The 25670-nt window shown below is 40.8% G+C and overlaps 1 protein-coding gene across 3 annotated transcripts in view; it reads left to right on the forward strand.

Annotated features, from left to right (window-relative positions):
* Nucleotides 1-25670, forward strand: part of ANTXR1 (ANTXR cell adhesion molecule 1) — a 201201-nt gene that overhangs the window by 84372 nt on the left and 91159 nt on the right. For 2 of the 3 annotated variants that reach the window (XM_016128442.2, XM_036225087.1), the window contains exons 11-12: nucleotides 10693-10762; nucleotides 12221-12299. In XM_016128442.2, coding sequence (XP_015983928.2) covers nucleotides 10693-10762; nucleotides 12221-12299 — 149 coding nt within the window. Of the gene's footprint in view, nucleotides 1-10692; nucleotides 10763-12220; nucleotides 12300-17487; nucleotides 17753-25670 lie in introns of those variants that run through there. The other variant, XM_036225088.1, reaches the window with a different exon arrangement.

Genomic DNA, 25670 nt, shown 5'->3' on the forward strand with positions numbered 1-25670 from the left:
CTACAATCATGTGCCATCATATCATAAGAAGAAAAAAAAAAAACACAAAAGTTATTTAAAATTTCATTTAAAAATTCTTATTAATTACTTAGTCCTAGCACACATCTTCAGTTAGCATTTGGTTGGCTCTCCAGTGACCAGGCCGAACCCACTCACAGCCAAGAAAATATCTTGGAAATCTTCAGACAAACTTTATTTATTCTGGCTGCACTTTTTCCTACTCCAGTATTCAGTGTATTGTGCCAAGAAAAGATCCACTTTCAATTGGAAATCCATTTGCAGAGAGATTAGAATACTAAAAAGTAGACACTGGAGTATGAGCTGAGAAATGATCCATTTTAATGAACAGTAAATTTTAAAAATGGACTTTTTACTAATGTGATAATGAAAAACATGCTAAACCATCCTGGTGTTGTAAAGAGACACATGAGGTATGACTATAAATAAGAGAAATTGATTTTTAATAAACTCACTGAAATTCAATTTATAAGGCATGTGAGAAATCAGTTTCCTGGTTTTATAGACACACTTCTTTTTTGATTTAAGATTTTATTCTCCAGTTTGATCTCCAACCTCATTCACTACGCATGGCTCTGGTTTACATTTTGTTCACTCTCAGAGGATGAAGCTTTGCCCTCTTTGAAAATAGTTTTTTCAAACTGAACATTAGTCATGAAGGCAGTTCTAAGAGTTCCAAAGAGGGGCTAAGCTTCCCAGAGGGACGAGAGACAATACTCAGGCAAATGTAGAAATCCCAGTGTGTCTGTTTTTAAAAAAATCTGTCCATTTGGGCCCTGAGGTGCTGTGGGCACCCTGAGGAGATCGTTGAAGTGCACCTAGGGTGGCAGATGGGGAGAGAGGGCAGAGGAAAGGAGAAGGAAACTTCCCAAACGAAAGCCTGTTATTTCCTTTCTCACTGATTAGAGTGTTGCATCTATTGGTCAAACACACTTAGTGCAGCCCTGGGGGCCTGATGTCATGTGAAGATGATGGAATGTCACTTTGTGCAACTCAGAATGAAGGGACGTAATGGAGCATCTCTCTCATAGTTCTTAATTGGACTGCACATCAGAATCACCTGGGAGCTTCATCTCAGTGATAGCAGCTACTGATTGCTGAGCATCTACCCTATGCCCTCCCCAAACTATCTCATCCTCCCAGCAGGCCAGTGAGGGAAAAGTTACTTGTATCATTTCAAGTAACTCCATACAAGGGTACTGAAACTCACAGAGATGAAACTCCCAAGGTCACTTAGATGGCTGGAAGTAGAAGCCGTTTGGACCCCAGGCAGTTTAATCCTGAGGATTTTGCCCTCTTCTGTATGGTATTTCCACAGCGTGGATCCCCACAGATCCTTAACTGCCCTGACTCTGAAGGCCCATGTCACTGAGCACTGATTCCTACTGCTCCCCATCATTTTGCAGACAAGAAATCTTAACTCAGAGAAATTTAGCTCCTTGCCCAGGGTCACAGAGAAATTAGAGTGGACGCTTGAACTAGGGTTTAAGAAAAAGGCCCTGGACCAGGGAGGAAGGACCTCAGCCCACACTGACTTCATGTCAGTGTATGCAGCTGACTGCATGATCACAGGTAAGGCTCCTCTTCTGAGTGTCCCCTCTTTCTTGAACTTCAGAAGCTTTTTGTGTATCTGATGATGTTTCCCCTTTGCCCCTGTTTTCAGAGGGAGCTCTAGTTCTGCTTAGTTGCTTCTGAAGTGGCTCCTGCAGAGATTGTATTAGTGCATGTTCCTATCCTTCAGGCCCAGACAAAAATATAGATAAATGGAAATTTATTGCAGTTTTGCTTGGTCAGACAAAAGCTCCAGTAATATGAGGAGTGGGGATAAAAGGAGAGTTGTCATCAGCAGTAAGTAGGTGGTGAAGATTTTCATTTGGGGGCAAAAGACTATTCCAGGGGACGCGTTTACACAGCCCAAAGTTAGCTGCACAGTGCCTGGCAGGCAGTCACTCTCGCAATGCTCCTGCTCTACCAAGCATGCAGTTTCCTCTAAGTGAAACTCTAAGCCGTGTGTGGATCTAGCACTCAATGCATTTTTTTGAGGCGTAGTTGAGGGAGAGATTTGCTCATGAACTTCCCAGAAATTGCCATTACCCCAGCCCTGCTGTCCCAATAGAGGAAGTTGGACCCCCTCTGCTTCCACACCACAGAGCTGGACTTTCATGGAGGGAGCCCCTTCAGTAGGGTGATGGAAGAGAAGGCGATTCACACCAAGAGGCACCAGCCCAGGCAGGCTAATAATCTATGCCTTCTTCAAACTGACATTCTTTAAAAATTTGCTCAGCATTCATTTAGAAGAAAGTTGGGTGCTGCCAAGAGAAAGGGAGAAAAAGAGTGCTAGCTATATAACTCTGCTCCGCGCAATTCAGCTCTGGCCCCGAACGTGCACATCGGCGGCTTAGTGGCATCTGCCGATACGCAAATGTGTACCTGGGGTCTCCTTCCCACCTCTCCTCTGAGTTTCTGTATAGGTTTGTATTCTTTAAGAGCATTCAGTATTTGCCATAATTCATGGTCATACTTGTGTGGAAGGCTTAAGCCATTTTGGTAGACCCACCTCTCAATCACGGTTCCAAAGGTAAAATCCTTCCAAGCTTAATTGTGCACAGCTGCAAGAGTTTGTGTGTCAGGAGACACATAACTTGTGCATAAATCCTGAATTGTCTTCAACCAAGTAAAAACAAAGCTTTAAAAAATATATTTATTCTTAGCAAGTTGCAGCTGTCTTGAGTGCACCATTTATTCTGACCTCAAGCTACAAAATTTTTAAATGTTGATGCTCTGCTTAGAAGACAATTTGTAAGTTTTATAAGTGCCAACAGTCAAGAATTTTTTGGTGTAGATTTATTGAGAGGAGAAAATATTTTGCAAGAGCCCTGATCTTCATAACCTTCACTTAGTTTCCTTGCAATACCTAAAACTGCCCCTATTAACTTCAGATGGAGATGACTGCTAAATGACATATTACATGTAGTATAATTCCAATTATGTAAAAAAAAAAAAATGCATAGAAAATAATATAAATAGTGTGCTATGTTTGTCACTGGAAGTTAGGATTGCCAAAGATTTTCATTTATTTTTGTCCACTTCTCTGTATTTCTCAGAGTTCTTACACTAAACATGTACTATTTTTATAATTAATTTTTTAAAAAGTGGTAAATATAAGCAGGAAGTAATTTGCATCCTGAGAAGCCAGACGAACTGTGCCGAAGACCAGTTCTAAAAGCTGATGTCGGCCCAGAATCATGGTCGGGGGTTGGGGGGAGGGGTGGTGTCACAACCTTGTGTGGGACTGGCCAATGTGTAAGCCCAAAAAAGACAACTCGGAGGCCAGCAGGGCTGCAGGATTCCAACCCTGCACTCCTCTGGGAATGGACTCATGGTCCTTCTCCTTCTGCTCTCTTTTCTCCATCTGGGGCCATGATGTAATCTTGATGCTCATGTACACTGTGACCAAGGCAACCCACTTTATTCCCTTTTAAGACTGTGCAGCCGAGTCTTACATTGCTATTTATAAGTAAGGTGTTCTGGCTCTACAGCCTTCCCACCCACAGCAGCTCAGAAGCCGCACTCCTGGACTGCCCCATTTCAGTTATAAAGCTCCACCAGCAGAGTGGCTCATGTTCTATGCTAACTATCTAGGAAACCTGAACCCATCGAAGCCTGCGTAGAGGAATTTACCAAGAAACACTCTCTTCCCTACTCCAACCAGGTGTCGTCCAATGGCCCTCAAGCTGTTACTCCTTCTCTTTCCTCTACTCATCATTCTGCAACACCTCTGAACTTTCCTGGACATTCTACCAGTTCCCTGGGGGTTGTGAACCACCCCATAATATCTGTAGGACCCTCTACAAGGGACCAAACAAAGACAGAAAGCCATAATAGATATTATTCCAGAATTTCTTACTTTGGCACTGTCGACATTTTGGTCCAGGTAATTCTTTGTTGAGGCGCAGAGGGATGCCCTGTGCATTATAGGATCTTTAGCACTGTCTCTGGTCTTTACTCACTAAATGCCGATAGAACGCGTCCCCTAGTCTGACAACCAAAACTGTCTCAGGCCTTGCCAATTGTATCCTGAGGGACAAAAACCACCCCCGATTTAGAACCACTGCACTATATATATGTCCACAGATCCTTTTTGGATAGATGACTTTCCCCTTACCATACTCATGCCACATAGCCCTGACACAACACAGAGGATCAGTTGCAAGACCTACGCAGTGTGCACACACATTCACATCTTATGTTTTACAGGTGTCTCAGATAATGAGCCCTGCAATACCCCACTTTAGTAATAGCAGTTGACATATGTCAAGTGCTTATTAGATGGTGAGCATTTAATCATCTCATTAAAATGTACAACTATTTATGAACTGAGTATCATTACCATCTTATAGTTGAGGATTCTGGGTTATGGACAGAGTTACATAGGAAGCGGGTGGCAGAGCTGTGATGGGACTCTAGAGCCCAGGCTCTTAATGTGCTCATTGTTTTCTATCCTATTCCAACCTGTCCTAGAGATCAGGGAGGGGAAGCAAGAGACGTATCCTGGATACCTGTGATGAATAGGAACTGGTTAAGTATAGGCCCACAGAACTTACCTGGATCCTGTTGGCCAAGCTCTTCGCCTGATCTGATAGTAACTAGCCAGTGAAGGCTTCCCATGAAACCATGCAACAACTCTAGGCCAGAAAAGGAGTGGGTGGGTATGGGCCATGTCTGAGGAAAAGCTAGCTGGTGGCCAGCTTGGTTATGCCATGTTATACGCACCCCTCTGGCTTCAGCTGGGCATGAGAGGACATTACAGTGGACATATTATGTTCTGAGGATTGTTCCCAACTTGGGACTTCTACTTTCAAAAGCAGAAGTTTTGAAAGTAGAGAGAGAGTTGCTTCTACTTGGAAAGGCTGAACAATGGTTCTGTGGTCAGGACAATGAGAAACAAGGGTCGAAACAGAATGGGAAGAGATGGTGGTGAAGTGCATGTGTGGCACTGTTTTGACCCTCATTTCTCGCTGCCCTGACCACAGAACCATTGTTCAGCCTTTCCAAGTAGAAGCAACTCTCTCTCTACTTTCAAAACTTCTGCTTTGTAGAGTTTAATGCTTTCTGTCAAAAGAATCCGTAGACTTGTTATCTCACCCATCTATGAAAAACTTGCAGCCCACACAGTGCATGCCCAATAGATGTTAGTTTCTTTCAACTCTTAAGCAATGGATCCCACTTAACTTTTCACTAAGAACTTCACATTTGTGAATTATCATTGCAGAAGCCCCAGTAGGGTAATCAACTACCTCTTTTTTGGCTGAGGCTCCAGAAAGCTCAACTCAGGTCCTAATAAATATCACCAACTTGGAGTCCTGCTGCATATCACTTTATTTCAGGTTTTCACACAATATTTTAAAAATCTAACTTTAAAACAACTTGTTACTTTTGAAGTCAGTGAATTCCCTTAATTCAGAGACACATTCCCAAACCAGCTGATAATTTGGTGCTGAACAGTTGTACTTGGCTCAGGCATGCCATAAAAATGCTCCCTGGACCCAGGGGAGACTGGAAGAAAGAGTAGGGTGAGCTCATTTAGTCCCTAACCTCCACTATTTTGTCACAGTAGGAATGTAAATTCTGCTTTGGAGATTACATCAGCTTTTGGATGGTTTCAGCAAGCTCCCCCAGATAAGACTTAGGGTTATTTTTCTTTTCCTTTCAGCCAGAAATAAATATTTATATCAAAAAAAGATTGCCAAGACCTGGAAAGTATTTGAATTATTTAATTAGCCCTATAAAAGGATTCACTGTGATTAGTGTTTGAATTGGCTAATGAATTTTAATCCTGGTTTTATCCCAAATCCATTAGACAGTCTCCAACTACAAGGAAGAACTCTGGGAACTTTGTCACCAGTCTATAAAGAAAATTCATTGATCCAAGGTCAAAACTTGCAAATGTACATATTTGAATATATGGTTCAGGAACAGGGGTCCATTACAGTATACCATTGTCTTGGCTGGTGCCTGAATGTTATCACAGAGCTTTTCAACCCTGATCCTCTCTCAAGGGAGACATGCCTCCTTCTATTATCTCCCTCGCCCTTGGAGAGTCTTGACCATTTGCCTCTAAAATGGTCAGGTATAAAGAGACTCAGCTCTGGGGTACTTCAGGCTACATCATAAAATAAGCTGTGAGATTATGACAATATAAAATGGCTAACTAGTTTAAATTACATACATCTGTAAAAACAAGCTACATGGGTTGACTTCGGGCAAGTCATTTCAATAAACGTGAGTTTGAATTCCAGCTCTGATACTTATTACTGATGCAACACAAATTCAATTAACTAACCTCTCAGAGACTCAGTTTCCCAAATTGTTAATAATAAAAAATAGTAATGTCAAATAAGATCATGGATGTATAGTGTTAGACAAAATTAATATAAATATTGATACAGATACAGACATAGATATAAATATAAATATGGATATAGATATTTGTGTGGATTTATGGATATGTGTGTATATATATGTGCATGTGTGTACATATATATGTATACACACATTAGCTAAAACTTTTCATTTTCCTAGGAATTCTTAATGCCTAAAAAGATGTTACTTTGACAGAACAATGTCATTAAACAAGCAGACATTTTGAAAATTTTAATCTTCAATTCCTCTGATTTTAAAACACACATTCATATGATCTATTTTAAAGGCATTAATACCCGTATAATGTAGAATAATGTTTACTAAATGTTTATTAAGTGCCAAGTAACTTGTTTTGTACTTTTATGCACTCTTATTTACCAACCACACAACCATGTGCAATGATGTCATCATCACTATCTACAGAGAAGGATCTTGTCCTCAGTCACACACTAGTAAGAAAAGCTGGGATTTGAACCTGGATCTGTTTGCCTTTGAAATCTACCCTGCCCCTCTCTGTGCCCTGTACTCATCCCCAGGGATGCCCAGCTCTCAAGCTTGGGATGTTTGGCATAATGACACTCATGGGTATGCATTGAATTCTGAATATCTTTGGTAAAAGGCGAAGAAATTTATATTTATAAATCCTCTAAAAATTCCCTTAACTTCTCGTTTCAAACTCCCACCACTCCTAATTTTCTCCCCAGTTGCGAACAAGCCAAGATCTGGTCTTAGCTCCCGGGGCTCATTTCCCAGGCCCGCTCAGCACTAACAAGCAGTGAAATGGGAGCCTGGTGGACAGAGGGGCACAAGGCCTCAGTCGTTACAAGAGTGGATTATGACCCCATAAATGTCACAACACCACTGGTTTTGGCAGAGGTAACAGCAAGGTTGGGATGGCCCCAGAGCCAAAGGTGGCCCAGCGGAGGAAGAAGGCTTTGTGCCCTGCTTCCCAAATGAAGGTTCCAGGAAGAAGTCAGATGATCTGAGTTATGGAAACCAAATGGCTCTCCTTTGTTTAGAGAGAGAGAGAGAGGAAAAAAGTCACTCATTTTTGTGGTAAAATAAAAAGAGTCTCCAAACCAAACAACCTTTTTCAGAGCAGAAAATACCAGCTCCCCAGAGTGGGCCCACAGCCTTGGAGGCTGATAAACTGATGGAAGGCCGTGTCAAGTCTGTCTTACAGCCTCGGCAAAGTCCTCAGCCCTCCCAGCCAGGTTTTCCTCTGCTTTGCTCCAGAAATAGTTGAACTCCCAGGCTGGAATGGAAAATGAGGGAGAAAGAGAAAGGTCTACTTGACTAGGTCAATCTTGTCCTTTTACTCCATCCCACTGAGTTGGAGGGAAGGGAGAGGCACTGTGCAGGGAAAGCCCAGGAAGTGAACACGGGCACAGGGGCCTGCAGGCCGCTGGAGCCTCCCTGACGTGTCACTGCCGTGCACTGACTCGGAGGCCCCCCTCAGCGTGAGCCAGCCCTTCCCACAGAATGTAGCCAGGAGTCACGAGTCCTCCTGTGGCTGCTCTGTGGCTCGAGGGGCAGCAGTCTGCACTCCCAGGTATTACTAGTGCTTGTACAGCAGGGTAAGCCATGACCGAGAGAAAATAAATGTAACTTCTAGTCAGCCATGCCTGTCCAAAGTTTGCTTTATTCTCTAATACGAGCCTTTCCTGGAATGGAGAAGCTCTCCGCTACAAAAGAATAATAAGGAACTCAGTTCTAGTCCTGGATTGACCTCTGACTTGCTGTGCAACCTTGAGTCCCTATCACCTCTCTGAGCCTTAATTTTGCATCTGGAAAATGAGCTGAAGTATCCCTGCCTTGATTCACAAGGTCATTGTGAGGAAAAGAAAAAGCATAGCTCATATTAAGAGATGGCAACCAGAATGCCTGGGCGTGGATCCAAGCTCCCCTATGTAAGGTTGGACAAGTTTCTTCATCTCTGTATGTCTGTCCCTCATTTTTAAAATGAAGAGAATAATATCCTTCCCTGATAGCACTCCCAGAGACTTAACTTCAATTACGTGATGTATGTAAGCACTTAGAGAACACCTACACACTGCCTGCCCCCAGGAGGAGTATCGCTGTCGTTGTCAACACAGACAGGAAAACATCTTGAAAATAATAACACTCAGCTCAGGTACTGGGTGATTTTCCACGGTCATCATAAGCTTTCTAATTTCACTCAACACACCCTCTCCCCACTTTTCCAGCAACATTCTGTAATCTGCCAATGCTAATTCTAAATCCTAGGGGAACCTCCAATAGCTTCCTGTTGCTTTTAGGAAAAATTCCAAAAGCCCCACCATGGCCTACGAGGCCTCAGTCACCTGGTCCTGCTGCCTTTCCTAACCTCATGTTGAGCCATTGTCTCACTCAAATCCAACAGCCTAAATGGCCTTCTAGCTCTCCAATGATCTGGGCTGCTTCCTGTCCCAGGACCTTTGCAGTACTGCATCTCTCCCATTCCATCTCCTCTTCACCCAACCTTCAGGTTTCAGCTTCCAGAGTCTTTCCTCAGGGAAGCAGTTCCTGACCTTCCAGACGAGAGCCCGCCTCCTCCTTCTTAATGCTCACCACAATTATAATTACGTAGTAGCTACTAGCATGTCAGCTCCTTGAGTGAGGTGCTTCATCTGTTCTGTTCACTACAAGGCTTAGCAAAATGTCTGGCAAGTGGTAGATATTTAAAAGAATATTTTTAAATAAAGACAAACGTGTTCGATAACTATCTCCCCTACAGCTTCTGTAAAATTCATGAAAACAGAGGTAGTTTCTTTTCACAAAGCCTGTGTCTCTAGCACATAGTAGACCTTCTATAAATAGTTGTTGAGCAAATGAACGAATGAATAAATGACATGGAATAACCTCCCTAACTTTTCACCCCTTGAAAATTTCCCTAGACATCAGAGAAGACTATAATTAAACATCCTCTTCCTCGTCCCTCCAGGAGGACTTAGGGCTTAATTAGAGGACTCAGACGTGTCCTCTAACTCCATCCCAGATAGCTCTGTTCCTTAATCCAGGCAAGTAGGGCATGGGACTCCCTAATCTCCTCTGGGGAAGGTGTGCTGTGTCAGCCACATTCAAATGTCATCAGAGACATCAGTTTCACAACAAATGCCAATAGCAGAATATCGTCCTTCAATTTCATATGTATTCTTTCTATCTTCTAGAGTAGGTATTTGTATTTACAGCTTGATATAAAGGACACAAATTATTCATCTTTGTATCACGTACAAGTCCTACCACAGTCTTTTGTATACAATATGCATCCAATAAATGTTAGAATATACTCTGTGCATGTATGTATATTATATAGTGTATATGTACTATAGTCCAACATTCAAATACTACATATAGGATAGGAAGGAACTGCTACTATGCAATGAGTATAGTAACTCTTCATCTCTTCTTCTGGCCCCAGAATCTGGGACACAATGAAGTTCTTAAGGAGTTCTTGATTGAAGCTACTTGAGCTTTCCCAGTCTCTTTTTCCCAGGATAAGAGCAAGAACTTCCTTGCCTACGAGGTCCCCCCCGACTCTAATCCATCTTTCACAGCTACATCTGCTAAAACTTCTAAAACTCATCCTTTCAAGTTTTTCTCCAAAACTTCCAAAGTTCTTTTTGTAGCTAATAGACCTATGTCCAAACCTCTCAGTCTAATTCAAAGAGCTTGGACCATACGTCTTCCTATGCTGATGTTTTCAAATCCTACCTATGGACATGCCTTTGGTTTGCTCTGTCTTTGCTCATGCCATTCTCCTACCATGAATGTATCTTCTTCGTCTCTGCCCTGTAGCACAGTTCGTTTTGTGTTCCCTATGACCTCACTATATTTCCTACTGAAAGGGAGCTCTCCGTTTTCTGAAGCCAAATGATATTTTGGCTTAGCCACTTCTTGTTTTTGTCAGTGAACTTTTTCTGTGAATATGGCTTCTCTCTCAAACTAGACTTAGATCTGAAGCTCCCTGAGGAAAAGTCTAATATTTTCTTAACTTCCGCTTAGTTATGCCTGGTCTGTATTTGCTCGCCAGTTAACTCAGCTGGATGTATGGGGTCAAGGACTAGTATGCAGGCAGGGGACCTTGAGTTCACTCTAGTGAATTTTACAGCTCAAGATGAATATCTATTTCAAATAGTTATTGCTTTTTTGAGTGTCTCTCAGGACTTGGTTGATAGTCTCTAGGAGTCACTGAATTTGAAATTACAAATTTGCCTCACTCCTCTTAATTTGCTGACTTCCTTTTTGCAGATGAGAAACCTTTTACTGTGGAAGACACTTATTTGCTGTGTCCAGCACCTATCTTAAAAGAAGTTGGCATGTAAGTTTCCACCAGCATTGAACTTCACAGCCAGGGAGGAGAGGGCGGGTAGAGGGGACAAAGGGAAGAGAAAGAAGTATCTTTCTTCGTTGTCATAAGGGAGGCTTTCTCTAGACTCCTCCAGGTAATGATGATGATGATGTCGATTCTTACAGTGAGCCAGGCACCAAGATACATGTTTTGCAAAGGGGATCTCACTTCGCCCTCCCAAGTTCCCGACAAACCAGACACTCACATCACCCCAGTTTTACAGATGTAAAATCTGTGGCTAAGAGAATTTGAGTAGCTTGCCTGAGGTCACACAACAGTAAATGAAAGAGTTCAGGCTCAAACCAAGGTCTGTCTGACTTAATCACAGCTACATTTCTAGAAAGTTCTCACGCACATTACCTTAGCCTGGTAGATAATTTTCTCCTCCTTAGAGATAATGAAGTTCAGAAAGGATAAATGGGTCCACAGCTGTTTCAAGGCCCCAGATTCAGACCTTCTGAGGCCAAGCTCCATGCCATTTCCTCTATGCCTCTGTGGAGTATCTGGTGTTCACCCAGATTGTACGAGTTTCTCTGAATTTATTTAAGGGGGGACATCTCATGGTGGTGTAATTTTAATTGCTAATGAGTGGTGATCAATATATTCAACAGAATAAAAGAGAATTAGCACCCTGAGCAAGAAAAGAAATATGTGGGGAAACAGAGAAGCAATGTTTGTGAGGGAACACAAACTAGCCCCTCTGTAAACATGTCTATAATGGGTTGAAGATAGAATGGTGGCTTTAAGGAAAAAATGCAAAACTTATTTATCTGAATTCAGCTTTCGATCATTTGTTCAATTGTAAAGCCTCCAATCCAGTTGCTTAATAGCGGCCTACAGTCCCACTGATTCTACACACTAGCCCTGGACCCATGCTGCAAAATACAAGCTCAAAACGTTCTAGTGAGTTTCATATAGATGTGAGGACGTAGAAGGCAAATTACTTCATATATTGCTGTACTTCTATTAGTTTGCTGGGTAGTAACAAAGCCGCCTCATCAGAATCAGATCACTAAGAATCCAGATAATGACAACGGAACATTAAGTTTATAGCTTGACCACTTTGACTCCACTGATTTGGACCATTTTTAAAGAATACTTCATCTTACTACAATATAACAAGTAAATTAAATGGAAGCAGGTTTTGCCCATTGGATGCAATTTGCTGCAATGCAAGAAAGGCTAGGCGCGCTGCCTTGAGACACCAGCTGAGTGCATTCTGACGTCTCCCTAGAATGTTAGAGGTGGAGGGGACCTAAAGACTATGCACATTTTATGAAGGAGACAGCTCAGGCCCCCAAGAAAAGAGACTACAGTCCCAAGGGTGGTTAAGAGCAGAGCCCGCGGGGGACCCGTGTGCCCAGCTCTCGGCCCCTTGTTCCGTGCACTCCACGCTGAGTGTCTCCGGTTCCTCTGTTGTCATTGCAGGAAGGCCGCACTCCAGGTCAGCATGAACGACGGCCTCTCTTTCATCTCCAGTTCTGTCATCATCACCACTACACACTGCGTAAGTCATCACCTTTCCTTTTACTGAAAGCTTCATTATCCTTCTCATCTTCCTGGGAAGTTTTCTGGTTCTGCATCCTGTTCACTGAACTTTAATCTCAGCACTGCTAGGCCAGCCACGGGCTGAGCCAGGGATGTGCTGCACCCCGGAGTGTATCGGGAATGCCTGTGTTTAGCTTCGCTGGGTTCCCCACTTCTGTGACTGAGGGTGATACATGAGTACATCGGCATGACCAAATGGTAAGACAGACCAGCAGCTGTGCCATAGGGAAGGGAGAGGCCCGAATGGAGTGGGTTTAGAAGAAAATGCCCAGAAAGGAATTGAACAGCATATTCAGAAAGCACATCTAAGGGAGTTTTTTCTCTAAAGTGAGCAGGAAAAAATGGGGCAGTAACTGAAAGAAGATTTGGAGTATAAAGAGTCTTTTATTTAGAATAGAGAAGTTGTAGCTTGTTTATATGATTATGGAAACAATCCAGGAGAAAATGGAAAATTGATGCAGCAGGAAAGAGCAGGGGAAAGGGGACTGCATCCCCCTCGCCAGCTCCTCAGACACCCCTTCTCTGGATCCTTCTGTCAGGTAGTTTTTGTTTCTGGCTATACATAAAATCACCTGGAAAGATTTTAAAAAATATTGACGCCCGAACCTCTTGCCAGACCAATGGACACACGACGTCTTGGGTGGGCCCTAGCTCTGGTGGTTCCAAGGCTACGGTTGAGAACACTTCCACCTCTGCAGTTGCTCCTGCCCACTGTCAGCGTCTCAGAGCTCAGCCCATCAGAGGTCAATCAGGGCTTGGTTAGCTTGTACACAGACCTCAGCCCCTTACATTTCCAAAATAACCTTTGTCTGAATATTCAAATTCTGCAGCCAAATGCACTTTTTCCATTAGACCATTCTCGAGACCAATGTGTTTGACCTGATGGTCAGCTTAGGCAGATACTGTGGTCACTTCCTGGCAGCCTTTGGAGGATATATTGTTAGAACCCCTCAGCAACTGGACTATGTGCCCTTAATGTTGTCCCAGGTGGACAACAGAGAGCAAGCAGCACCGAAGCCAGGCAAGATAAAAATGAGTTACCTCATGAGTGAGCAGGAAGCCAGGCCTCACAATGGACAGCAGTCCCTCCTAACTGATCCCACTCTCCACCCTTCCCTCACGCTTTTCATCCTGTGTTAGGAGCAAACCAGAGTAAGCAGGGTAAGCCAGAGCAAGGGTCCAGATGACAGAAAGGTTCAATTTGATCAAAGTAAGAGAAGTCACAGAGAAGTGTCACCACTGAGAAACGTGTGTCTCAAGCATCCATCAGTGGAACATCAAATCTGGAGACCAAATATGAAAACTGTGTGGACAAGTAGTGAAATTTCTTCAAGTGTACCCTGCCTGATTCTTTTAGAAATTGACCCTTTTGGAACCTGCCAACCTGCAGGAAATGATTAAAATACCCCAAACCTAACAATTCCATTCCAGATTCCTCCCTTCTTTGAATGATCCAAATCCTGGGGCCTGTATTTCTCATCTTGTCTTACCAGATCAGAGAAACAGCCATGACCTTGAGGCTGTGAGGACAGGGAAATGAGAAGGGGAAACATCTCAGAACTTAACCTGTGGTATGGCAGAACCAGGACTGCAAATTTAAGTCCTGGGCCTGTAAGCCGAGAAGAAAGGGTGTCCTTACTGACATACTGCAAGTGAACTCCCAGTAAAGAACTCCCTCTGTATCTTCCTGACTCTCTCCAACCTATGCTTGCACCATACGTCTCCTTCATCTGAATGAACGTCACTAGGTTTTCTTTTCAACTGAATCTTGATCAGCGCCACCTCATAATATCTGCATTATTCTGTCTTTTCATCTGAGAATGCTGTATGTCTGCAACATTAATAACCACATTGAGATTTGGTCCATTTATTCCATTTATTCAAGAAATGTTCACTGATCACATACAATGTGCTGAGGACTGTCTTTGATGCTTGGGGTACATCAGAGAATACGTCAGACAAAAATCTCTGTAGCGAGAGGTAGAGGGGAGAGAAGGCAGACTACAAACAACAAATGTAACAAATGAATTATACACTATGTTAAAAGATAATATATTCTATAAGAAAAAAACAGCATAGTAAGAAGAATTGGTACTCCTTGAGTTAGTGTATGTAGAGAGCTACGTTGAGAAAGAGGAGTTTGTGTAGAGACTTTGAAGTTGACTGTGAGGATACAGGGGGAAAGACATACCAGAGAGCCCCAGTGCTTAGACCCCAAGACCAGACACCTGGTGGTCAGTTGCTGGAAGAGGGTGAGTGAGGAGAATGGTGGCAATAAGGTAACAGAGATGGGCATGGGAGGGTCTTATGAGAACTTTGGCTTTTGTGTGATCTGCTTTATATTTGAAGCATCGCTCTGGCTGCTGAGCAACCTGTGGGGAGACAAGGATGGAAGGATTGTATCTAGTTAGGAGGGTTATATAAGTATTTCAAGCCAAAGATGATGGCAGCTTGACTCAGAAGAGAGCAATGGGAATAAGAGAAGTGGCCAGGGTCAGATACATTTTGAAGACAAATCTAATGAATTTCCCGAAGCATTGGATGTAGGGCTTAAAAGGAGAGTAATCAAGAATGGCCCCAAGGGTTTCAGCCTAAAAACTGAAAGGATGGAGTTGCCCTCAGCTGATGAGATGAAGAACGAAGGAGGAGAAGATTTGGTGTTGAGGGAGAAAATCAAGAGGTCGGTTTTGCTATCAACTAGTTGCGATACCCTGATCAAGTTAGGTAACCCCTTTGTGCCTCCATTTTCTAATCTGTAAAATTCAAATAATAATACTTTATATCTCATAGCGGAATTCTGAATATTACATGAAACGATATATGTAAAGTCCTTGGCAGAAGGTCTGGCTGGTAGTAAGTGTTCAATAAACGTTGGCTGTTATTACAGTGGAAGACACTTATGCAAAATTATTGAACTAATTGGAGATTCTTCCCAGAGAGTTGGCTCCTCACTTCAGAGTCCTGTTATAACAAAGGGACTCTTCTGAGACAAGACACATCCTTAGGAGTACATGTTTGTCACTCAAACAAGCCCAAATGATTAAAGAGGACAGACGGATGACCAAAATCATCTAGTGAAAGGGACATATAGTCAAATGTAAAACTCCTATCCTCATCAGAGCCCTACACAGAAGCTCAAAATAAAAAGACTGAAGCCACGGCTGGGCAGAATAGAGATATGGGCGGGATGTGTGGTCGCCCAGAATATGAAGTAAGGTCTTGAACTTGCATTTGTTTCTTGGGCAGCTGGTTTGAATGACAAGGTTTTTAGATCAAAGATGATCCCCTGGGTCTGAGTAAAGGGTTAGTATTGTCAGTGCCAGTTGCAGCCTGTCCAGTCCCATCACCTGGAACCAAAAATAATTTTAAAATATGTAGTTGAGCCTTTTCTTTTCTCGCTTTATTTGGTGCCCATTTGGACAACTATGTCACAAGTTTTTAAGAACCAAAATGAATAACTGTTGCCCCTGCCAGGAGCAGAAATTCCATGAAGTTTTACAGGAAAGAGATTTTTCCATCCAAGAACTAAAAGATTCCTATACAAATGGTAAACTTTGTTGAGCTCCATGACTATAGAAAATGGTCAAACAGCCAAAGTCCTCTCTTACCAGCATATTTAAATACATCCATTTTCTGCAGTCTTAACTGGCCTTCTTGTTCTTCCTTAGCCTCTAGCAAAAGGTGAGAAAAATTACTGATATAATACTGTTTTAAGGGAATTATCGAAGTTTGTCGTTTTGAGAACAAAGCAAGCTAATTCAGTGCTTTAAATAACTTTTCATGAAAGATTTTCTGCTTTTAAATAAATGCCTAAAGTATACGAAAACCAGGGACTCATTCAGCAAGTATTTCTCAAACTTCGACTGTATCTCCAGTGCTCCGTTTACATTTACAAGTCACTATTCTTAAGGAACTTAAAATACAGTTGGAGAAACGAGTCCAACGAGCATATAAAAGAGCACATAATAAAGAACAAGATTACGTGAGCCGGGTGCAAATGTTAATAGGATTTCAAGGAGGGGAGGGAGGAGTGAATCCATGAGAAATCACAAGGGTTTCACGAAAGAGAGAAAACCCTAGAGGTGATTTGAAAAAATGATAATTGTAGGTGAAGAAGTGAAGAGAGGGCCTCCTCTGAAGAGAAACCTGAGGGAAAACTAGACATGTAAAAGCATTGTTTGTGCATCATCCCTCCCAAGGTCCATGAGCTTTTTCTTTTCCTCTCAAATCCTGGTGCCTTCTAATCTGGGGCTATTTCTCAGATTGGCAACTACTCTCCTAGGATGTATACTTCATACACTTGATCACCCATATGCAACACCGAGGCCCAGCTGACTCTTCCCCTTAAGTGTAATCAGGATTTGGTGTCCAGATTGGATAATCGCCATCTTTGAAGAAAAAAAAGAGACCTAAACTTAGACATAAGGGTCTAAGACCAACACTAAATCAATGGAAAACCTCCGCTTCTCCCCATATTTTATATGAAAAAAAATATCTTGGCTACAAACAGTAGCAAGATTGAGTAAATTTGAGTAGACACATATCAAGTCACTGTTCAGAGATATTCTTTCTGAATAAAAGTAAAAACACAACAAACTCGGCCCTAGGTCCCCTAAACAAGTACAACAGCTCTATAATTGTAGCATAATGGAGGAATTACGAATATAGGATATTGAGTTGAACATCCTAATTTCAAATTTTAGCCCCTCCACTTTTCAGGGTGATCTTGGCCAAATTGAGCCTGTCTGAGAGCCTGTCTTGCATGGTGGTTGTAAAGATTAAAGGTAAAGTATACAAGGAGCTTGAGGTACTGGTAGTCTGTCAAAGAATGACAGCTGTTCACTGGTCTGTTGACATTTTCTTTTCTCGCCAAATAAAAGTCTAATAGCTTGCCTCATTAAAAGATTTGCCGTTTATGCCTCTTAGATTATAAACAGGCAGTATTTCCCTGATTAGGAGGTATATGCTTCCTTTTGAGTCCATGATAAGCCTAGGTACAGGCTGGCAAAAACTTTAAAGATATTGCTTGCAGGATAACAAGGGAAAACAAAACCATTAAATTAGATCTGATGATAAACCAGATGGGATATATTTACTAAAGTTGATGCATTATTATTACTACTATGAAATTCTTCTTATTATTTAAGTGCCGAACTTATTTGGAAGCATTTTATCAGAGGAGGTACCATTTCATGCAGATGAGATCTTCAGCCTTAGAAAGAATTGCACCACAGACTGGATCCTCCAGTGGCTCCTGAAGGAGCCATGACTCACCGTGGTTTTGAAGTACGATTTTATTTCTACGGGGATGAACATGGTGCCAACTTGTTTTTCAAGGATTTTGAAATCACTTTATCTTCTGATGTCCTTGAATTCAGACTGTTCTTTTTTAAAACTAGTGATATTTTTCTATAGATATTTGTGTGTATGTGTGTGTGAGGGCGGGGAGGGAGGGAGGAAGAGAGCATAATGCCCAACTACTCTGCCAACTACAAAGAATTATTCAGTCCAAAATGTCAACAGAACCAAAGTTGAGAAACCCTACAAAATCAGGACTTTAGGAGATGGGGAGCCCAGGATTCTTCATTTTAATGTTTGCCACGTAAATGTTAAACACGCAAGACTCATCATTCTTTTTGCCTGACACTAATTGTCCTCCAAAGTTTTTAAAAAATTATTATAATCTATTTAAGAAAAATGATTTACTCTCTTGATTCACTCCCAATCCCATTCATTTAAGAATCCTAAGATTTTAAAATCAGAACCCTCTCTTTTATGTTCCTCTTCTTGGACTATATTTTCTTGTATAAAAATAGAAATTAGCCTGAAAGAATAATTTTAGCACATACAGCCAGTCTAGAGACATTCTCCCTTTTGTATTGCCAGACAAAGACTGCAAAACTTTCCCTCCAAATGCTCTTTTGCTATAGTCCAAGTTGTCCTTCATTTCCTCCTCTCACACTAAGGCCTGCTGAGCAACAGACTCGTTGTTCATTCTTTCAGGAAGAGAGAGCCCAGTCAACACCAGTATCGTTTTTAGCACTTCATGGCTCGCAATGCCTCACAAGAAAATGTGCTTCCACCTGCTATACAGAGATCAGTTATGAGTTTGGAAACAACTGGAGACTTGGGGTAAAGACTTGGAGACTTTTCACAGGCTCTGGAAAAAGCAATTGTCTCTCATGCATGGTGTAGCCCATATACTTCTTGAGGAAAACAAAGACTGTGTCTTGTTCGCCATTGCAACCCAGCACCTGGCACAATGCCTATGCATAGTAGTTAGTAAATAGCTTGTGACTGAATGAATAAATGATTGGACTTAATCAAGGGGTTGTACTGAGACCACGAAGGCACCTACTAGTTGGAGAGGAAAAAGGCCAGAATGAGATGGGATTAGAACAGGGGACACTGAGGTTGGAGGATAAGCCTCCAGAGAGAATGCACAGTAATCTAATATGCACGTCCAAGGAGCATCAGGAGCTTGACCATGACTTAAGAGGAAAAAAATCCACCAGCTGAGAAACTATAACCAGTGATCCCAGGCAGGGCAGTAGTCAAAGACATCTTCAGAACAGCATCATCTCCACTAGGAACATAACCTTGTCAAGGGTACAGACCTGGAGAAGGGGTCTAGAAATAGCCCACTCAACTAGATCAAGATTCAGGGCAGCCTGCTCATCCATGAGGGTCTATAGCACAAGGCCAGGCACCAGGCAGAACCATAAAGACTGATATAAAATCCAGATCACTAAGTTTGCTAAATCCAAGGAATACAAAAATAGAATACATGGAAAACAGACAAGTATTTCAAGGATTTTCAATTTAATGACAAATTAAAATTTCAATTTAATGAGCAATGCCCAGGGCTACCATGAAGTAGAGTGTCTGGGGAATCAAAAAGTATTCGCGAAAGAAGTGATAAGTCAACTGGGCTGTGAAGAAAGAGTGGGAATTTGCTAGGGCTTTAGCCTGGGTAAAGGCACGTTTGGGGCTAATGTGCCTGTAATTGCTTGGATTGGGCGGTAGGAGAGAAGCTCAGAGACATAACAGTTGGGACCAGCTGAAAAAGCCTTCTTTATCTGCCATGTTTTGGGGTTTCTATTTCTAAGTTAATATTTAATTTAAACATAATACTGACGTAGTTTCGATATTCACTTCCAATCTCTCCTCATTCGGGAAGTAAAATCTTTCATCTTAAAAAAAAAAAAATCTAGATAGTTACAGAAAAGCTATGACTTGAGAAACATGGACATGGCCTGAGCTCACTCTGGAATGCCTGAAACTTAGGTTATGAAAGTTCAACTAATCTGGACGTGGTCAGCTAAGGCTGAGGCTGCATGAACTGCCTTGGTCAGAGCTGGTTCTGATGGGGGTAGGGGGGTGGGGGAAGGTTTCTGGAGCTCAGCAATGGAGGCTACCATGGCTGCTGCAAAGACAGACTGCAAAGGGAGTACAGGAGCCACATCTCAGAACTATCTGCAGAGTTCTGTCATAGGCAACTTCCTGGGTCTGTTTTGTAAGTCAGTTCAATTCTGTTACTAATTGTTTTGAAATAACTTGGGAAAATACAAATCCAGACTTGTTTTATAGTCATATGGCTATTTAGGTAAACAGAAAGTTGGCATGGCTGCCCAGAATTTCTTGAATTTCACCAGCCTGGTAGGGAATCAATCCAGTAGCCTGTGCTGAGTGGCAGTGTTGAATTCCAGCATAATAAAAAATTACTGTGCACTCTTCAGAAAAAGTAGAAATCAGAGAAGATGGTTCTCTTCTGTTTCTTTTCCAAGGTTGGCAAAAACAGTCCATCAATCAAAATAGGTAGCTATCTTTGGGATGGATAATTCATACCAGCAGTTATAAGTATGTGGGCCTCTTCATTAAGGAAAGCAGTACAGTGAGGAGGATGCTGGGGGCAACTGGGTAAAAGATCAGGTCCAACATGTATTAAAAGATACTGTGAGCAAAATATTAAGGGCTCAAAGAAGAATATCTAGTCCTTAATCTCCAGAATCCTATAATGTAGATGCCAAGTCAGAATGTACAGTCAGAGAGGTAAATATTATATACTTTAGGGTATGAAAGGCAAATATCACACAGGCACCCAGAAATTCTTCCGTCTGTTATAAGTATTCTTGACCTTCCATGAAGACCTTTGGATAAGTAAATTGACATAAGCAGAACATACTCAGCAGTGTCCCCTTAATGAGTCTAGTGGATTACTTTCCACTTACTCAAAAAAAGTTCACCTTTCTGCAAAAGGAGGCTGGGCTAATCATACTAGAAATTCAGGAGTAACATGTAGGCAGCTCATGATTTTTTCTCAGTCCAAAAAGTCTACCCCATAAATTTCTTTTACAAAACAAGACCCTTCCTAAACTATTTCACAATTCCAAGGAACAATACCTTAGAGAAGACAAGTCCCTTCCCAACAACCAATCGAGGAGGGCAAGACCAGGGCCCATGCCCTGACTTTACCCTGTAGATTTCTTCACCCTGGTATGATTCTATTTCCTGATGTGGGATGTGCTCCCACATCCACCTGTCTCTCTTCACATAGCCTGGTAGAATAAAGGGAGACTGGATTGGAAGGGAAATAGGAGAATGACCGGAAAATTCAAATGACAGAAGATGGAGTTTGGACAATGGGCAACCATTCAAAAGAAGCACAAAGCAAAATTGTAGGAAGATTAATCCAGCACTCATACATCCCGAGTATGTTAACATAATAGCATTAACTTGGATTCCACTGGTTTATAAATTTGGTCATTTGGGAAGGGAATAAGCTCCAATGTACTTTCACATTATTAGGGCTGAAGGGACCTTTGTACAAAAATTGACCAGTCCACAGCCCTGGGGCTACAAGTGACTCATGAATGTTTCATGCTCAGCCCTTGAAAAAGGATGGCCTTTACTTTATTGTTGCTATAATTATAGATGATATGTCTTTTGACATGGCTTAACAAAACACGAGGGATAGACGGTTGGAGAAGACAAGTGGGAACGAGCATGTGCTTTGGGATCAGATCAATGTGGCTAAAATCTTGGTCTTTAAATGTTGGCACAGGGCCTGGTACATAGTAGGTCTTCAATGTTAGTTTCCTTGCACTGATGTTGTAGGCTCTGTAAGAATCAGCACAGTGATATGCTCTCCAAAGAGACTGACTTCTGGTTGAATTAACCAAAGAATGGTATCTAAGACTAAGAAATTAAGGGAACCTTTTGACATGGTCAAGGTAAAATCTCCACCCTACTATTGTATTAAATACTAAGGACACGTCGAGGGAGAGCCTAGAGAAACTGATTATATGAAAAATATTACCAAATATGGTAGATTATGTAGAATAATTTATTGAATTGGACTTTTTATGCTGGAGGCATGAAGAAAGATTTGATGGTTGTTTTCAATGTTTGAAAGACTGTATGAGACAGTTGTGTCTGGTTTTACTGTATTGGTCCAAGAAGTATATTAGGCTGATAGACACAATTAATGGCTCAGTTTTTAAGAGGTCTTTTAATTGACTGCTTCTGGTGGAAGTGAGTTCCCTGTTATGGTTGTATTCAAACACAGACAACTCGACAGCTTGGCAGAATTATGTAAATGCCATTCATGCATCAAATGGGCAATTGAACTAGAATAGCTTTCAGACTCCTTTCTACACTAAGAGTCTGTAATTCTAGAACTAAAAGTAGGCTAGTAAGGGAGTAAGGTAAACATTATCAGTCCTATACATTATAACAAATGAGTTTGGCTTTTATATTTTGGAAATAAATATGAAAACCTGTGACACTGGAAATGGCTTCTCTTAGTGAGATTTAGATTGGCCAATCACCATCTAATACAAATGAGATTATGTTTCAGACCAAAGGGTACTTAAAACGCCTCCTGAGAACAATTTGTTGTCAAGTAATCTCAAAACACACCTTTACATTTACAAACAATTGATATACTAGTGGCAAATCATTCACACCTATTTATCAGCTAGTCTCGGTAGAGCCATACATAATTCAAGGTCTTTTTCTACAATGTCCTAATATTTTATTATTATTATTTTAACAAGGTAACTTGTGGTTTCTTGTACTGTCATTAGAAAGCGCAAAAGACCACAGGAATATCAGAATGCAGAACTCAGATCTCAAATGTTGTTTATGAACTGAAATAAAAACAGTTTGCCAACATCTCTATTTTGATAACCCTTGTCTGCATAAAAATATCTTTTCAAATATGTTTTGGAGGATTTGTGCTGATTTGTTTTACTTGGATGCTTGAGCAATTGACTTTCAGTGTTTTTATCTCTAAGTATTTTAAAAAATGTTTGCCCTGAGTTTAAAATTTCCTTGTTTTGAGAGTAAATTGTGAGGCGGCTGGGGCTCGGAGGTTGATATTTCTGAATCTCTGCTCAGAAAACTATGATAAACACATAGTGAGATGGTAACATTTATTTTTAGAAATGTTAAATTTAAATAATCCACAACCAAGATAAATGTAATGAACCAAGCTCGGCAGTTAAAAAATATTAATTGATAGACTGTGTTTTAAAACAAAAAAACAAAACACTGTGTACTATTTACAAAAAAAACATACATTCAAAAAAATACAAGGATGTAGAAAGTTTGAAAATAAAAGTGCAAGAAAAGTTATGTCAGGCAAATACCAAAAGAAAACTAGTATAGCTATATTAATATCAGATGAGTTATATTTTATGGTGAAAAAAAAACACAGCAAGAGAACCATTACATAATGTTAAAAAGACCAGTTAACCTAGAAGGTATGATTCTAGTCTGCACTTAATGACATTTCCTCAGTGTATATGAAGCAAAAATTGACAAAATTGTAAAGAGAAATTGATTAATCTACCATGATAGGAGAAGATTTAAGTATAGTTTTCTTAGTAATTAATAGATCAAGCAGCCAAAAGAATTAATAAAATATAAATTATTTGAATAATGCAATTAAACATGATCTAGTGGATGCACAGGAAGTATACAGCAAAACATTCTAGGTAGGGTCTAAAAATTTGGAGCTGAATAAAATAGGCATTTTGCGATTTTGAATTAATGAAACAAATACCATTATTTCATAAATTCTGAGGCACACTTTTTTTCACATTTTAACATCTCTGAAATCAGAATGTTTCAAGTTATCAATAATGTGTCGTAATTTAATTGGCAGTGTTTTCCCCCAAAACTTGTGAAATGCAGCTAAAGGCTCATAAAATAATAAGACATCCTACAATTTCTGCATCTTAAATTTAGTGAGATCTTTCCCATCAGTCTGTACTATACCGAAAATAAAGATAACAAAATATATGCTGAACATCACTGATCAGTCACTTCCTCTCCATCACTCACCCCTATCTACAGTAGAAAATAAGAACTCTGGCCCTTCTCCTTTGGAGAGTGTAAGATAGGCAGAGGGCAGCTCACGATCACCAACCGCATTACAGCCAACTTTGTGATGTGGCCAGCAGTGCTACTGCAGCACTTTACTGCCTACAGGAAACCTGCATCCTACAGAGATACCTATTTCTTTTCAAGAACACTTTGGGCATTTATAAAAAGTAATGATGTAGTAGGCCATTAAGCCAAGTCTCAAAAAAATTTTTTAGATTGATATTCTGTGACCAGAAAAGTCTGTCAAAATTCTATAGTAAATCAATTACAGATCGTTTTGAAAATCTCATCTAAATCTTTCACAAGTCAAAATAACATCATAATAGAAATTAGGAAATACCGAAAACTTGTCAATGATAAAGATGTCACATAACAAAACTTGTGAAATGCAGCTAAAGTGGTTCTTGGAGGGAAATTTGTAGGCTTAAATGTTGATATTAGAAAAGAAGAAAAGTTGTAAGTCATTTAGCCAAGCATAGAACCCAAGACATTAAAGAAGCAAGTAACCTCCTCAAAAAAAAGAGAGGGAGGGACAAAAATAATAAAGTAAAAATAATAGCAAACAAGATAAATACATAAAGAAAATTATTAGTTAGGTGGAAGGGAGGTGAAGTAGACATGTAGCTAAAGGACTGTGTTGTCCCTGCTCAGTTCTAGATTGGAGGACGGGCTGTCACTGTTGTCACAGGTTTGGAGCAGGCTGGAATGAGATCATCAACCATGAGAATCAAGAAAACACATGCAAATTAGTTCATCCCTCACTTACTCCTAGGTCTTTCTTCCTATGAAACTTTTGTACACATTTATACTTCCTCAACTTGCAAATGAAGAAACTCAATAGAAAATGGATGTTATAAAATATAATACAATGTCTACATTTTACTCTCTGCCATTGTTATCATGAACTAAAATTTGTCAAATTATGATGAAACCTTCCATTTCTTAGGCTATTTGCCCCTACAATGAAGTTTATGATTCTGCTGTTTTTGGCCTCTCACTTCTTAATATATATGTGTCTTCCATTCTCGATCCACCCACCTTTCTAATTTGACAGCAGACGAATAAGTTTATGTAATTTGTACATAAAATGAGAATTCTTGTCTCTGAGTAAGAACTTGAGAGAGTGTATATGTCCTAAGCACATAAGCTTTAGTGAATGACCAATGTATTCATTATGCCTGCTCCTGGATTAGTGGGAATGTATCAAACAGTTGAATCTTTTGGATTGAGCATTCCGGATTAACGAATCCACTTGAAAGAGACACAATTGTAGGAAGAAGTGCACAATTTAGAGAATCCAAAAAGTGCGTGCATGGGGGAGGGGAGAAGAGGAGGCGGTAGAGAGGGAGAAAGAGTAGGAAAGGGAGAGATTAACTGTTTGGAAAACAGAACCATAAAGCAGGAAGTCTAAGAGGATCTCATTTCTGCCAACACTAAAATAATTGCCAACTCTTTAAATGGTCAAAAATGGGCAAAATCACAGAATTGGAGGCAACAGAAACCTGCCCCAGACTATATTGTCCTGGCTGGCACTTTACAGTCACATTGCACCAAATCACAACCTGCCCCAGGGTCCTTATACGTATCTTCTAATCACAGTATTATTTGGAACTGACATGTTTTGTATTGTTTGCACTTCCAAAAAGCAGGCAAACTCTTCCCTCTGTCCCCTACAGAATGGCAAAGTCCTGGGAAGGTATTTAAACACCTTTCCTTTTGCAAAGCAATCAGCTTCTCCCCTATTCATTAGGACACCAAGAAGATTTAGAAGAGATTTAATTTATATCTTCCCAAAAGAAAAGTCAATGTCACAAGCAATGTGTAACTAGCATTCTTTTGCCGCTGCTGTGGTTGCTAAAACAGATGTCAGTTTAGTCAGTGCCCAAAGTAGTGGGCTTTCTTTTTTCTTTCTTTCTTTCTTTTTCTTTCTTTCTTTCTT

The sequence above is a fragment of the Rousettus aegyptiacus genome, unplaced genomic scaffold (genome assembly GCF_014176215.1).
Source record: "Rousettus aegyptiacus isolate mRouAeg1 unplaced genomic scaffold, mRouAeg1.p scaffold_m13_p_7, whole genome shotgun sequence".
Taxonomy (NCBI): domain Eukaryota; kingdom Metazoa; phylum Chordata; class Mammalia; order Chiroptera; family Pteropodidae; genus Rousettus; species Rousettus aegyptiacus.